The sequence below is a fragment of the Pantherophis guttatus genome, chromosome 2, assembly GCF_059756535.1.
Source record: "Pantherophis guttatus breed Tessera chromosome 2, ASM5975653v1, whole genome shotgun sequence".
NCBI classification, from domain to species: domain Eukaryota; kingdom Metazoa; phylum Chordata; class Lepidosauria; order Squamata; family Colubridae; genus Pantherophis; species Pantherophis guttatus.
This window is the reverse complement of record NC_142064.1, coordinates 126417755-126433915: the sequence shown is the minus strand read 5'-3', so window position 1 is coordinate 126433915 and position 16161 is coordinate 126417755. Positions and strand designations below refer to the sequence as shown.

The 16161-nt window shown below is 39.0% G+C and overlaps 1 protein-coding gene across 3 annotated transcripts in view; it reads right to left on the bottom strand.

The window, feature by feature from the left end:
* The window catches only part of LOC117666547 (gametocyte-specific factor 1-like), a 31408-nt gene extending 16192 nt beyond the window's left edge, over positions 1-15216 (bottom strand). Inside the window, exons 1-3 of one of the 3 annotated variants that reach the window (XM_060688997.2) lie at positions 15118-15216; positions 7567-7667; positions 4803-4900 (exon numbers count right to left, since the gene is read on the bottom strand). In XM_060688997.2, coding sequence (XP_060544980.2) covers positions 4803-4900; positions 7567-7588 — 120 coding nt within the window. In that variant the 5' untranslated portion in view covers positions 7589-7667; positions 15118-15216. Of the gene's footprint in view, positions 1-4802; positions 4901-7566; positions 7668-15073 lie in introns of all 3 variants that reach the window. The other 2 variants (XM_034419288.3, XM_087886669.1) reach the window with 2 other exon arrangements.
* Between the last annotated feature and the right edge of the window lie 945 nt (positions 15217-16161).

Here is a 16161-nt window from a genome sequence, read left to right as displayed (position 1 = left end):
GAAATGTTTTATCAGATTCAAAATATTCAGAAGCTAATATGTTTTATATTAGTTTAGGAAAGTAAATTTACTGGAAGAAGGCAAGAGCCTGCAGTTAAGGGACCAGTTTGTAAAGTATGGTTAAAAATGCATCTTCCTTGGAAACAGGAATAAAGATTAAACATGTTAGGTTAAGTGAGGATACTGTGACAATGCAAGGACTGGCAGAGGGCAAACTACTCAGATTCTATCTTCTATTGTTGAGACTGGCAATGAGACAATAGACAAACCATTCTGCTCCACTGATTACTGCTTATTTGGAACTTAATCTCTGGAGATTATCAAGAAATGTGTGAGTTAACAAAACTCTGGCTTGCAATGGCAAACCGTTGTCATGTAAAAACTTGGTGATCTCAATGCTACTGATAGGTCATTTGTCTGGTTGATACTAAGAAAGGACTGCACCCCATTTGGCTCATTATTGAGGAATATGCTGCCTAAACCAGCAATCACCAACTGGTGGTCCATGGACCACTGGTGGTCCACAAGAAAATGTTAGTGGCCCGGAGAAAAATTATTTTCATTGTTTATATTGCACTAAATCAGGGGCCCTCAAACTACGGCCCCTGGGACAGATATGTCCAATGAATGTTTGTGTTGCTGCAGAGAGTCTCCCCTTTCGGGGTCTTTTTGTGTGGATTGTAGGGGGACAGAAATTCCGACTTGGGGTCTGCTTCAGCCTCCTGGTGCAAGGCTTTGGGCGAAGGCTGGAGGGAAGTGCTGCTAGTGGCAAAGAGACGGAGGACCTTGTTCCAGTGGGACTGCATCATAACCTGGAATTAGCTGACCGTCTCAGCTTGTGAGCCTCCAGGTGCCTGTACCTGGCCTTGCACTCCTGCAGGTCTTCCCTCTGCTTGGAGAGCCTATGCTCGTAATCCTCAGTGAGGTGCCTCTACTGAGCCTCCTTCTCGGTCAGATCCAATTTGAACTGAACTGTTTTGCCAACTCTTTTTCATGATGACTGCTTAGCTCCAACAACTGCTTCCTGTTGAGGCCCTAAGGAGCCCGGGCGGGGAGGCGAGGAGTGGCTGGCGAGATGCCCCTTGACGTGAGTAACATCAAGTTGGCCACGGCCACCCAGTCACATGACAACCTAGCCATGCCCACCCAGCCGGTCATTAGGCAGATCATATTAGTGGTCCGCGGGATTTAAAATTATGAATTTAGTGGACCCTGAGGTCTGAAAGGTTGGTGACCTCTGGCCTAAACTGAGGTGACATGTTGAAATGTTTAGATTCACTGAGAAAGATACAAGTTTAGAGTTTTTCTGAGCTGGAATAAAGCCAAAATGGAAATTTACTATTTTTAAAGTTTATATAAAATCTTCTTCTCTAACTTCTTACAGATGAATAAAATCATTGGTTCTAGGGATTTTACATTATATCAACCTAACAATAAAATGAGTATCTTATGTCATATTTGGGAGGGAGAATGAGCCTCCAAATATATTCTGAAATAAAGCAAATTCTGCCTAAACTGTGAGAGCTGATTTATGATTGTTTATTTAGGTGCTATGTACTGGAATAACACCTGAATTCTTGAATATTACAAATTTTTTCATGAGCAGCTAAATTAAACAAGTGATAGAATCAGCACCTGCATAGGCAGATTTTTTTTTTAATGAAGATATACTATTTTACATCCTTTCCTGATTTCTCACAACAGACGCTTACGGCCTAATTACACTTGATCTTAGCCAAAAGGCCTAATTCTCACTAAATTGATGAACCTATTTCTGAGATATGCCACTTAAGTATGCAGCTGTGTGGGCTTCACATTATTGAAACATCTCCCATACAAAAAAAAAAAAAAAAAAAGCTATAGTAGTAAATGCATTGTCGCATAGGACATTCCTATCTTAATCTCTTTTCTGGCCTAGTTTTCAATTTGAAGAATATAAATTAAAAGTGCTCAATTAGAGAAGCACCTTATTTTCAATAAGAATCATGTTTACTAGGAACAATTTTATATATCATCAAGAATTAATGATATTTTCCATGAACCTAAAGACTTCCTTCATTGAACAATAAATGTGGCTATAATTAACTTTATATTGAAAAAGATTTAGTCAACGGATACTGGTATATATTACAACATTTGTATATTACTAACTATATGGAATCTTGGCAATATAAATTCATCCAATCATAATATTGTAACATTGAATAAAACATCAGCTACATTAAGAATGTTCTTTGGAATTGTCTTTCTAAAAGCAAGCAGTAGGGATATCGAAGTTCTAAGAGTTACAGTGTTAAATAGAGATGGTGCACAAATTAAGAAACATTTTTTTCTAACCAGCTTTCCCCTAACATGGGAAGATAACCCACTATCCCTGATGGGAAGCGCTCACTGAGTGGGGCAACTCCCCTTGAATTAACTGGTCCTATAATACTTAAGTGTCAAAGCATGTAGGACTCTGGTGACCAAGCAGTGCCCACAATACCAATGCTATATAATTCAGGATGCTTTCATGCATTGGCAAACAGATTGTACCAGGTACAGGATCTGAACAGTTTTCAAAGGTAGTTCCATACAGAGTGCATTGCAATAATTCAGCCAAGTGTTTTCACTATGTTATTTTATATCATTGCATCTATGTATTTATCAAGCTAACTGGGGACTATGGATTGAGTTAGTGTAACTACTTCCACCTCATCATTTTTTTGACAATCTTCCTTAAAAGGAAGGAAACTAAGCAAGCTGTCTAAATCTGTTGGATCCAAGAAGCTAAACCAGGGATGCCAAATTTGTGGCCCGGATGCATCAAGTGTTGGCCTCGCCCAGTTTAGCGAAGGGGAAAAAAGTCCTGTTACGTCACGTGACACTGCCATGACGACGCGAATTTGACACCCCTAAGCTAAACTATCATCTCTTTCACAGCAGCTGGCAACATTCCCTCTCCTAGCAAGCCATTGACTACTTCCCTGATTACAGAATACAGAATAACAGAGTTGAAAGGGACTTTGTAGGTTATCTATAGTCCAACCCCTTGCTCTATACCATTTCTGACAGGTGGCTGTCCAGTCTCTTCTTGAAAGCCTCCAGTGATGAAGCACCACAACTTCTAAAGGCAAGCTGTTCCATTGGTTGATTGTTCTCACTGTCAGAAAATTTCTCCTTATTTCTAGGCTGAATCTCTCCTTGATCAATTTCCATCCATTGTTCCTTGTCTGGCCTTCGGGTGCTTTGGGACTACCCTCTCTACGACAATTCTTCAAATATTGGAACACTGCTATGTCACCCCTGATCCTTCTCTTCACTAGACTAGCTATGCCCAGTTCTTGCAACCGTTCTTTGTATGTTTTAGTCTCCATGCCCCTAATCATCTTTGTGCTCTTCTCTGCACTATTTCTAGAGACTCAACACCTTTTTTATAGTGCGATGACCAAAAGTGGATGCAATATTCTAGGTGTGGTTTTACTAAGGCTTTATAGAGTTGTATTAATACCTCAAAGGAACTTGATTCAATCCCTCTGTTAATGCAATTTAAGATTGCATTGGCTTTTTTTGCTACTGCTACCCACTGCTGGCTCATATTTGACTGATTGTCCACTAGGCTTCCAATATCCTTTTCACAGTTACTGCTATTAAACCAGGTTTCATATAATCTGTACATGTACTTTTGGTTTTTCTTACCTAAGTGTAAGACTTTACTTTTCTCTACACTGAATTTCATTTTGTTAGATAGGGAGCAACGTTCAGGTCTGTCACAATCCATCTGGTTCTTGAGCCTATCATTTAGGGTGTTGGCTATTCCTGATCTGAGTTACTCAGTACACTACTTTCCTATTGTTGGTATATTACTTCTGTCTTAATTGCTAAAATGGCTTACTAATTCTCTAAAAACTGCTGGAAATGTAATGAACAGGTCAGATAGTTTTCATTAATGACCATTTTCCATGAACAGGAAAATGATTCATGCTAAAATCATATTTACAAGACCAAAAATGCCATTTCAAATTTGGTACAGCTCAATACCCAATGAAGATAGCCAGTTCTTTCACTATCATTTGCAAATGATGAGAAAAAAAAGAACACTGGACCACATTTTGAAATGGAGGGAATTGTTCTGCCCCAGCTCCGGATTTCCGAGCATATTGACACATACCAACAGTCCTTATCAAATTTATTAAGTAGCAAGAATAAACAAGACCGGCAAAGGTTGGCAACCAGCCCAGAAAACAAGATATGATAAACCAATATAGTCTGATAATAAAATACGAGTTGTTTCCAGCAAGAAAGCACTAGCTGCGTGCGACTTAAATAGGCTAAGGGAGTGGCCAATTATCCTCAAGTGCTACTCTCAAGTAGACCTCCTCCTCCTGAGTAGCCACTCCTGCCTTTTGGCAGCCCTGCGTGCTCGAGCATTGAGGAGAGGCTCCTCCACTTCGCTTTCTCCATTTGAAGGAACCTCTGGAGGTTCTGAAGGCCCTGGCTGAGTCTCTGCCTCTGGCACCCCATCCTCTTCAGCCTCCTCGCTGTCCGACGTGAGTGCTGGCTGCGCAGGCTGCTGACGCGACACACCAGCCTCCTCTTCGTCGGGATCAGCCATGATCCGCGCAGGCCGCTGGCAGGCCACAATAGGAACGGAATGAAGGAGATTAAGACTAAAACATACCCTGAAGAAACTGGGAAGAGCAGTAACACCGACTTGTCCAAAAAACAAGTAAATGTATCATTTAGGAAATAAGCAGGTAGGCAAATATTCTGTATACACTGCATTGTCAACTACATTTAAAGAAAAGATTTCCACAGCTTACCTTACGACACTTGACAAGGTGGTAGGGGAACCTACAAGCCCTGATTCGGTGATTTTTGTCATAGGGGCACTGCATTAGTTTTTCTGGATCCAAAGCATCTATTTAGAAAAGAACATTGAAGGTCTAATGAGTATCCCACAAGTACTCTTCTAAATGCAATGCAAAAACATACCAAAGCATTGGAATTAATCAGATAGGTAAGAAAAGCTATCAGTTCTTAGTATTCCATAACCACAAAATTACTTCAAGTTTGCTGGCTAATTAAATTCACTCAGAAGGTTTAGGCGATTAGGATACTAAACAAAGAAATGTAGTCAGTAGTGCAAGACAATGCGGCAGATGTTAATGAGCACATTTATGAAATGAAGAGAAAGCTGCCGAAAATCTGTATCCCTGAAGCTACTCAATTAGACAGTCCAATTAAAAGAGTTATTCAAGAAAATTGAAGAGGTGCTGCTCATGGTCCCCACTGGCCTTATAAGATAAGTGGCATTGTGTTAGGCTACACCTTTCTGCTTTCAATTCAGAGACCACAACAACACACAGCTACAGGAAAAGAAAATCTGAGGACTATATTATTAAAATCTCAAGTGATCTATAAAAAAAACCCTGAATCTTTGCTAGCAGACTGTTCTCATTCTTTTTTCTTTTCTTCAGTATGGGTATTTCCAATGAGATGCTATGTGAAAACTTTTTTCTTCCATCAGTGTAAAAGATTACATTTAACAACATAGCATATGTGAGATGTTCTTGGATTGTACAACTAAAGTACAATTCAATATACTTATGCTCCATCTAGAAACAATTCAAAGATCGCTGTCCCAAGTGCAGCAAAATCATGTCTACTTGATAAATTTTGAAGACAGAGGTGTCAAACTGGCGGCCCGTGGGTCGGATGCATCACATACAGGCCACACCCACCTGAGCTCTGTGAAGGGAAAAAACAACATGATACGTCATGTGATGGCAACATGACGCAGCGAGTTTAACACCCATATTTTAAGAGATGTGATCAACGGCTGAAAGCACTAGATACTTTCAAACAAAGGAATCCAATTCCTATAATATGCTTATTACTAGTAAACTAACTAAATCAGCCTAGTCATTCTTCTGGCAACTGATTTACCCTATCCACTGGAAATGCACTTTTTTCAGTATCTTGGCAAAATTGAAAAATGACATTTTCAAAGTCCTTCTACTTGCCATAAAGGAGGCTGTCACTTGGTTTTCTACCCTCAGCAAGGAAAAAAGGTCTAAAAACCTGTAGTGCCCTGATTAGGGTTGGGACTAATCTTTATCTTCCAAATTCCCGGATGGCAACTATGGGTGTAGAGGGGAACAGACTACCTACAAGAAGCCCCGTCGTAAGCCCTCATGTGTTTCAAATGCTGGCTGGGAAGGATGACCTTACCAGGTCATATTAACGCTTTTATTCCATATATATGACGTGGCTGCCTTAGGGAGATAGTATCATCCCACAGTGTTATTTGGGAGCAAACTGAATTGATAACCACCCTCTCACTTACTGACTGAGTTAGTGAGTTCACAAAGCACATTAGATTGTCTTCATGTAATGAAACCTGCTGTAGAAAGGAGGCCTGAATATGATATTCTCCTGACTCTGGGGTTGGATTCTTTGGGAGAACAAATAATTTCTATAGCTCGCAGCATGTTTAAGCAAATCAGATTCAATTGAGCTCCAGCACTTCCCCCAATGTGAAGTTTACAAGTGGAAATCACAAGAGTACAATTTCCCTGGACTTTCGAGTGCTCAGGATACCTTAGAAATGGAAAGCAGATTTTCTTTTAAGCTTTAAGTTGGACAGGATGTTAGACTCATTAGATAGTCCTCGACTTACAAACTACAACTGAGCCCAAAATTTCCATTGCTAAGCAGTTGTTAAATGAGTTGCGCTCCCTTTTACGACTTTTGCCAGAGTTAAGCGAATCGCTGATGTTAAGTGAAACATGCCGTGGTTAACCGAATCCAGTTTCCCCCATTGACTTTGTTTGTCAGAAGCCAATGGCCCTGGGACAGTGCAACCGTCAAATACATGCCAGTTGCCAAGTGCCTGAATTTTGATCAGATGACCATCAGGATGCTGTAACAGTCATAAGTATGAAAACTGGTCCTAAATTACTTTTCTCAGTGCCACTTCATAAGGAGACTAAACAAATGGTTGTAAGTCGAGGACCAACTGAGCTGTAATTGCAGAAGTGCTTGATGGGACTCAGTAGCTCAGTGACCTACAGAGATGATTCCAGACTGCTCAACCAGGTCAAACAGAGCTGGGAGATTGCTGTACGTCTGAAAAGCTGTCAACACTACAAAGATGCAATACAACGAAGATGAACAGTAATACTAGTAGATTTGTGCACTCTAGTCCTATTCTCAACCAATGACAATGGAACAGGGAATTGTGCTTGGTGTTCTTCTGCGTTTTAGAACTGCACAAGGTCAGGGATAAAACATTTTCCCCTTGTCCTTTTCTAGTAGGACAGACAGAATTCTGCTCAATGCAAACATTTGACTGCAAGACCAACCACACAATGTGTGAGCCTTTATGTCACCCAATTTTAGTTACTTTGATTCCTCCCTCCTCTGGAATATGTAACATGTCTTCTTTTTCCCTTAATCTCTAAGTTGCCCAAAGGTGATTATCAAGGCCCCTGATGGCAACTAAGATTAAAAAGTAAAAACACATAGTATTTATTCATGTACATATAGTCCACATTTAGCTGCTATTTTTATTAATTATCTTACCATAGCTATCTTCTGTATTCATTGTTTGGGAAATGATAAAAGCCTGCTGAAAACTATGGTAACACTGCTGTTAGGACTCAGAGTCTTCTAAACAGTAGAAACTAGGATATAATGAAAATTTCAATTAATACTTTTCATGGTTCATACAGCTGTTACACATATAATAGTTGTCAGAAAAGCTGGGTAGGAGGCAATCACAGAATTTATGAGAAACTTCAAGTAATCTAGCAAATGCTGACTATTACACATATCTCTATACTTTCTAAATGGGCACTTACCTGAACTATTGAAAACTGTGAAAAGGTTTCTGCTATGTAAATTCTAAGAACAAATTTCCTTCCCTATAATCTTTGGGTGTTTTGAAAAAAAATGATTGAAAAAAGATTACAGCCAGAAACATGCTCCCTAATTTTGTAAAGTAATTTATTATCATTTCCTTTATGTAGGGTGTATCATCTTTTAAAATTGTAGGCTGCTATTTGTGTTAAAATCCGGCAAACTGGTACCTATGGACCATAACTCAGTGTTTCTGCTTCATTAAATATCCTTAATTCTTATACATAAAATGGTTCAATTTGTGGAAAAGTGCCAAACCCTGTAAGATTTTTGTATTCCCATTTTAAGTCTTGAGCCTGTTAAGAATGCCAAAAACCTGTGAGATTTGCAGATCACTTAAGATTTCAACCATTACGAAATAATATCACAGACTGTAAACAATGGCATGTTAAAATAGCAACAATGGTGCACTGGAATATCATTTGCCTGCAAGCAATAACTGGTGGCACCACAAAATAGACACAATAGAAAATCTAGAAGTTAAAGTGCTCAAGATTTTATAATTAAAACAGACAAGCACCTGGTACATAACAACCCAGACTTAACAAAAGTCTGAACAGTAGGTAGTGGCAGTATTTGGAGACACAGAATAAAAGAGAAAATTATAAAATACAAAGATCTGCAAATAGAAGTAGGACAACTGTGGCAAAAGATAGTACCAATAATGATAGGTGCCTTGGATTCAATCCCAAAAACATCTGGGGCAGCACTTGAACACCGTCAGCATTGGCAAAATCACCATCAGTCAATTGCAAAAGCCAGTTTTAGTTGGAAGAGCTTTCATCATATGATGATACCTTTAACACCACCAAACAATATCTATCCCAGATCCTTGGGAAGGACTCGATAGGTGGATAAATATGCTAAATCCAGTCTAAACAACTGGCTGACTGGGCAACAAACAATAACAATAAAGAGAGAAATATACACCAAGGGAAATAATAAGGCACTATTGTCCCCTAGCGCACAGCCAGCAATAAGTGGTCCCTTAATTACTTTTTGGTACCATTCTAGATTCTAACAAGATGTTGAAATTACCAATACTGGAATATTATGGAATACACTAGTGGTGGATTGCTCCTGGTTCGCAAGAACTGGTAGTAAAAATTTGTAGTAGTTCAGAGAACCGGTAATAAAATTGGCTGGCCACGCCCCTGAACCGGTCCCCAGCCCAGTCACTGCTCGCTTACCCTGCCCACCTCATCAGAGGCTATTTTTTTTTACTTTTAAAAGCATTTTTTCTACAACCTCTTCCGATGAAAAAATGTTTTTAAAAGTAAAAAAAAGCCTCTGATGATCGTGCGGCTCAGCTGGGATCGTCAAAGGCTTTTAAAAGCATTTTCTCTATAAACTCTTCAGCCGAAGAGGTTGTAGGGGAAAAAATGCCTTCAAAAGCCTCTGGCGATCCCAGCTGAGTTGCCTGATCATCAGAGGCTTTTAAAAGCATTTTTTTCTGCAACCTCTTAAGGTTGTAGAAAAAATCCTTAAAAAAAAAAAAAAGTTGGCCACGCCCACCCAGTCACATTATCCCCACCAAGCCACACCCACAGAACCAGTAATAAATAAATTTAGAACCCACCCCTGGAATACACCTAGAAGTACTATTTGGGTAGCAGAACATTTTGGATAAAACAAAGTGATCTCTGGATCGAGAATATCAATAAAGTCGGAAAGGGTACAAGGCTCAGGACAGAAATAAGTCATTTCTTAAGTTATCATTGTTACTGTTATTCACATAAATACAAAAAATAAGGCACAAAAAGATCAGTTTTCAAAAGAATTCAAAAAACTTTAATTTTGTTTGAATTTCTACCTCGTTTTCAGCACAACCAGTATGAGTTATACTGTATGCAAAAAAGAAAACACTAAGCTGAAACAAACTGACTGTTTAACTAGTAAGAAGACAATAGATAGATGATGAAGAATATTTGACTATCAGCTCTCAATACATTTCAATAGAGCCCTTTTACTTCAAAAATGCTACAGTGAGCTCTTTAAAACATGACTACAACAGCAATTGACATGTGGCTTCTTTCTGGTGTATGCTCTACTGACAGTTGAGGTTGACTTCACTTTCTCATGACATTCTGGACTGGGGCCCAATTTACACCTTGTAATATATATATTGTTAAAGCTTGATTATCATAATTTCTCATATTTGCACACACACCTTGTTTCCGTTCTCATGCCATTTAAAAAATTATCCTCCTAGGAGCATTGCTTCAGTATTTGATAATTCTATGTTCATAGCAATTTTAGAGAATTTCTATGAATAACAAGAATGGGCTGTATTAATAGATCCTTTTCATAGAACAGCAGTCATGTGAAAAATATAAGTATGTCCATGTAAGGGTTTTTTTTTCTTTTTTTTCTTTTACAAAATGTGGACATATTAGCATTTTATCATCATTAAAGGTAAGTAACAGAGTAAAAATTGACTTTGCAATTATTTATTCAACAAAAAACTAAAAACTAGAGTCCCTTGACTCTAATACCTTGTTTTGCCCTTTGACAAAAAACTCAATAGGCATTTCTTATAACTGTCTACCAGTCTCTTTTTCCAGTTTTCCATGAAGACTTTTTTCAGCTGTGCAATGTTTTGGGAGGTTTCTTGCATGCACAGACTGTTTTTAAATCACCCCACAATATCTTGATGGGATTTAGATCTGGGGTTTGTTTTGTCCATTCCAAAAGCCTTTTTTTTCTCCCTTCCAACCATCCCTTAATGGATCTACTGGAAAGCTTAAGATCATTGTCATGTTGCAAGGTCCACTTTCAGTTAAGCTTCAATTTTCTGACAGATGATCTCACACTATCCTCAAGCACCCTCTGTGTCAGTGTGCACAGTGTGATTGCTAGTTTGAGACAACCCAGGAGCAAAATACAGTAGAGAGGTTTTATCTTTCAAACAGTGGTTTATCTACAAGATTAGATAGATAGATAGATAGATAGATAGATAGATAGATAGATAGATAGATAGATAGATATGCATATGCATACACATGCTCAGCAAAGCCAGGCAATCAATAAATCTTCAATTATAACATGAAGCATACAGAGAGAAAATACACGGAGAACTACAATGGAGATAGAACATGAGAGACTGCCCTCACAGGGTGTCTCTTATACAGACAGCCTCTTAAAGTGATAACCTTGCTGATTCATTCTCATTACATCATCTCGGTTTACAGCCTTACAGCAGTTTGTCAGCTATTAAATCATCATTACCGTAACACTCTGGTACAATGAAGAATTCAAAGTGGATTCTATGATACTGAGCTGCCCAGGCTCCGAGGTAGCAAACTGGCCCCAAATCATAACATTTCCACTACCATGCTTTGCAGGTGGCATCAGGTGCTTCAGGTGAAATGGAGTCTTGGACATTCATCAAAATGTCTTCTGATACTGTGGCAGAACTCTATCTTTGCCTCAACTTTTCAGAGCATATTGTTGAAGAAATCCTGGTCTTTGTCTAGGACAATGTTTACAACCAAATTTAAGTCTTGCCCTGTTCTTCCTGGAGGGCAAATACTTCCTCCTGGCACACACCCCATGCAGAATTAATTTTTTTTAATTATCTTTTTTTATTTTTTAAGAACAAAAACAAACATAAAAACATTATCATTCCAGTTACAGAGTGAGTATCGGTCGGTGACATTTTTTCGTGCTCCTCCACATGCAGAATTAATTTGTGCAGCTTCCTTCTAATAGACAAATGCACTTTGGCATTAATAGTGGTGAGAACCACCTGTAAATCATATGATAAAGGTCTGTGATCCTAAGAGACTTTCAGCATTTTGCATTCTGATATGGGACTGAACTTGCTGGGACGGCCTGGCATAGACAAGTTTTTTTTTAAAAATTTGATTTATATGCCGCCCTTCTCCGGAGACTCACGGCGGCTTACAATGCGTTAAGCAATAGCCTTCATACTTTTGTATATTTATACAAAGTCATCTTATTGCCCCCATAATGTGGGTCCTCATTTTACCTACCTTAGAAAGAATGGAAGGCTGAGCCAACCTTGAGCCTGGTGAGATTTGAACTTGCAGTAATTGCAGGCAGCAGATGTAAGTGGATGTTAATAACAGTGCTTTAGTCTGCTGAGCCACCAGAGCAGTTGGTGTTGGTAGATGTGTGTTCGGTATTTGTAGAGGACCTTCCAGACATGAAATGATTTACGCCCAATTGTTTGGTGAAGATCCCTTTCTAGATTAATTAGGCATCTATAACCTTCTTTCCAAATGCCTCAGGGAATTCTTTTGATCCAAGCAAGGTGACTCCACGCACACTTCAACAATATAGAGTAAATTGCTGGCTAGAAACTAGGAATTCAAATTCTGCATTAGCCATGAAAACCAACAGGGTGACCTTGGGCCAGTCACTCTCTCTCAGCCCAACTCACCTCACAGGGTTGTTGTTGTGGGAAAAATAGGACGGGGGAGGTGTGTTGGATATGTTTGCCATCTTGGGTTATTTGTAAAAATAATAGATTGAAAATAAATAGAAAGTTTGAGGTTTAAATAAGAAGTCTCATCTACTTCCTAATTACGTTCTAATCATTTACACCTGATCTGATGTACTCGATTCTAATTATAGGTACTTGAGATAGTGATAAATGTAGGAATGTACTTGTTTTTCACATGTAAAAATTGCATTTAGATTTAAGTTATATAACAGACTATCAAATGTAAATGGTACATATTTGTTATTGTCTACCTCCTTTATCAATATTGTTGAAATAAAGATGAGATAGCTGTATGTTGAAAAAAGCTGAAAGTCTAAAATTTAAATAGGGTGACCTTACTTATTCATATGATTGGGCAGTTTGAATAGAGGAATACACTTTCCCCTTCCAGGAATAAAATGTTAATCACATGTATTTTCCTAAAGTTTCTTTAGTTTTACATAAATATAGGCAAAAATATTTTTTCCAAGTCTTGCCATTATTCAAAATATATAAAATACTATACTTGATGAAAAAAATAGCATTTTAGTATAAACTTGCAAACTGAGTCTATTTAATTCATAAATCTAAAACTTTAAAGACAGCACTATTCATATGTTCTTGCTCGTTTAAATATTTTACCATTTATAAAAGTATCTTATTAATCTTTATAAAAAATCAAATCAATAATAACCCTTTAGAGCAAAGCATGTATTTCATCTTGCCCTAAGAGCATTTGAAACAATTACAGGATATCTGCTATAATTCTTATCATTGAAGTCCAATAAAATGATAGTAATCTGCTTTCTAAGTGATAATATAGATAAAATAGACAAAATATTTCCTGGATAAAACTGGGAAAGATGTCTACAGCTCCTAAAATAACCTTCCGAGTAAACAAAAAGCTAAATTATAAAGCCACTCGAACAGAGGTATTATCTGACAAATAACCTAAACAATAGATTTCCCAACATTGATTACACCAGCTCAGAGAACTGAACTTGGAGAAAGCCCACCAGAAAATTTACTATCAGAATAGCTCTTTAGATAAGAATCAGATTTAACTACAGGTAGTCCTCAACTTACGACAATTCAGTCCAAAATTTCTGTTAAATGAGACATTTGTTAATGAGTTTTGCCCCATTTTATGATCTTTTTTGCCTCCATTATTAAGTGAATCACTGCAGTTGATAAATTAGTAATCTGGTTAAGTGAATCTGGCTTCCCCATTGACTCTGCTTGTCAGAATTTCACAAAAGGGGTATCTCAGATGACCTTGAGACCCAGCAACGGTCATAAATAAGAACCAGTTGCCAAGCATCTAAATTTTGATCATGTGACCTTGGGGGATGTTGCAAAGGTTGTAACGGTGTGAAAAACGGTCATAAATCACATTTTTCAGTGCGGTTCTAACTTTGAACAGTCACTAAATGAACTGTTAAATCGAGGACTACCTGTACTCTTCAACTCATACAAGCAGTAAAGGAAAAAGATGGAAGGAGGGAAGAAGAAAATCAGGAAATCCAACTAAGACACATGTAGGCCAGATGTTAAGGATGCTGCAACTATGCACAGTTTCCATTTGAAATTTTGAGAGCCAGGGTGAAAGGAGGAAGAGAATATTACAAAAGTAGATAAATTGCTGGTCCTGAAGACATGAAACTCTGACTATCAGAGTTATGTGAGATACCGTTGATCTGAGTATATCAAGAGAAAGAGGACCATCGCTAAGTCACTCTGAAACCAGGCTCCTTAAGGAAAGATGCTGCTTCTATGGGAAACTGTTATTGCAGGGTGGTTATTGTGAAGAGAAATGGAAGCGAATGGTTTGCACACCGCTTGGCGCTCTTGGAGAAAAAGGGGGTTAGATGCCTAATAAGCAAACAAGTAACAAAAGAGAGGCAGGGCAAGACTGGGATCCATCGTGTACATCAGTGTTTCCCAAACTTGGCTATTTTAAGATGCATGGACTTCAACTCCCAGAATTCCCCAGCCAGTATGCCTGGTTGAGGAATTCTGGGAGTTGAAGTCCATACATCTTCAAAGGGTCAAGTTTGGGAAACACTGGTGTACATCACCGTGAACTATTTTTTTACTTATTCATTTATTGTCAGATAGCCACCATGTTCCTTTTTCGTACATCACCTTGAGCTGATTTTTAATTAATTAATTTGTTTGTCAGGTGAATGCAGTAGGTAACCAGTACCCATCTTGCAAATTGAACAGATTAGCCAGTATAATTGGTAGAAGGTTCCAGCATTGCTGGCTAATCTCTATTAGCCATAAGGCCTTTTATTAGAGCTGGAAGGTAAGACGTCTTCCTGCCATTGTAATCTTTAAATGTTTTTAGCGCCGATGTTTTCCCAAGTTTTTCAACCTTATAGAACCGTTGACTCCAACTGAATTTGTTGTAACGCGCCTTTCCCTCCTTCTACAGAAATACACCCTACGCTATTTTACAGCCTATTTATTTTACAGCCCCGAAACCGACATGTATTGCTTTAACTTCACAAAAAATAAAACAAATAAAAAAGCGTTATCCTCTTAACGCGGGAGCAATGGGTAAAATGCTCGGCGGGAGAAAAAAATAAATAAATCTCAAGAGAGCCCTGGAAATTAATAAATGGTGGCCCTGCCCTTTGGAAAATACCACACCCAGTATCAGAGCGGGAGAGAGACAGGACGAGAAACGAAACTCTCGAAACCACGTAAAGGATCCGTTACCTACAAAACGCGCTGCTGCGAGTCACATGCGAAAAGAACCTTACCCCGCCAACGTGCCTTTTGGGCGCATGCGCACGGCCTCACTTCCGCCCGCTCTTTTTTCTCTCTGTCTACTCCATAGGTCTTCAAACTTGGCAGCTTTAAGAGTTGTGGACTTCAACTCCCAGAATTCTCCAGCCAGCTATGCTATGGGAGAATTCTGGGAGTTGAAGTCCACAACTCTTAAAGCTGCCAAGTTTGAGGACTCTCTACTCCATAGGTGTGAACGGGGCGGGGACGATCGGCTCCTTCGGTCTGTGGCTCATGCTGAGTCCCGCCTTAGCGCGCGAGGATTGCTGGAGCGAGATCGGGTTGGAGTAGGACGGGCTGCCGATACTTCTGATCTTCGCTGTTCCCAGAAACTGGTTGATGCCCTTTAAATGTATAATGCCCTTTGTTGTTGTTCAGACGCTAAATCGTGTCCGGGCTCTTCCGTGGACCGCAGTACGCCAGCTACCCACCTGCCCTCCACTGTCTCCTAGAGTTTGGCCAAAACCCATCTTCGTTTGCATCGGTGACACTTATCTAACCACCTCGCCCTCTGCCTTCCCCTTCTCATTCAGCCTTCAATTTTCCCCCAACATCAGGGTGTTTTCCAGTGAATCCTCTCTTCTCATTTGGCGGTCAAAATATTTTGAGTTTCAGCTTTTCAGCTCTCCCTCCAAAAGATAGTTAGGGTCGATTTCCTTTAAGATGCCCTTACCCATCATTAAGAGAGCCAGATTTACTTAGTTTATCTCTTTTTGCAGTCAAACTCAACGGAAGCCTCTTTTTTTTTTCTTCCTGGAAAATAGCACTCTTTGTCCTTGCAATTGGTGCATCTATCAGTTCACCTGTTTTCCAGGATTTCTGGATAGTAATGGTAGATAGCAGATAGTAATGGTAGATTTCTTCAGTTTCTTACTATAGGAGCTTATAAAGAGGCTGGGAAAATAATGAGAGGAGTATTAGATGCAAAAGAAATAAAAGTTTATTAATAGGTTGCCCCATAAATAGCAGCTTAGGCCAGGCTGCAAAAAGGTCAAGTTTCAAATCATTAAGATTCTGTC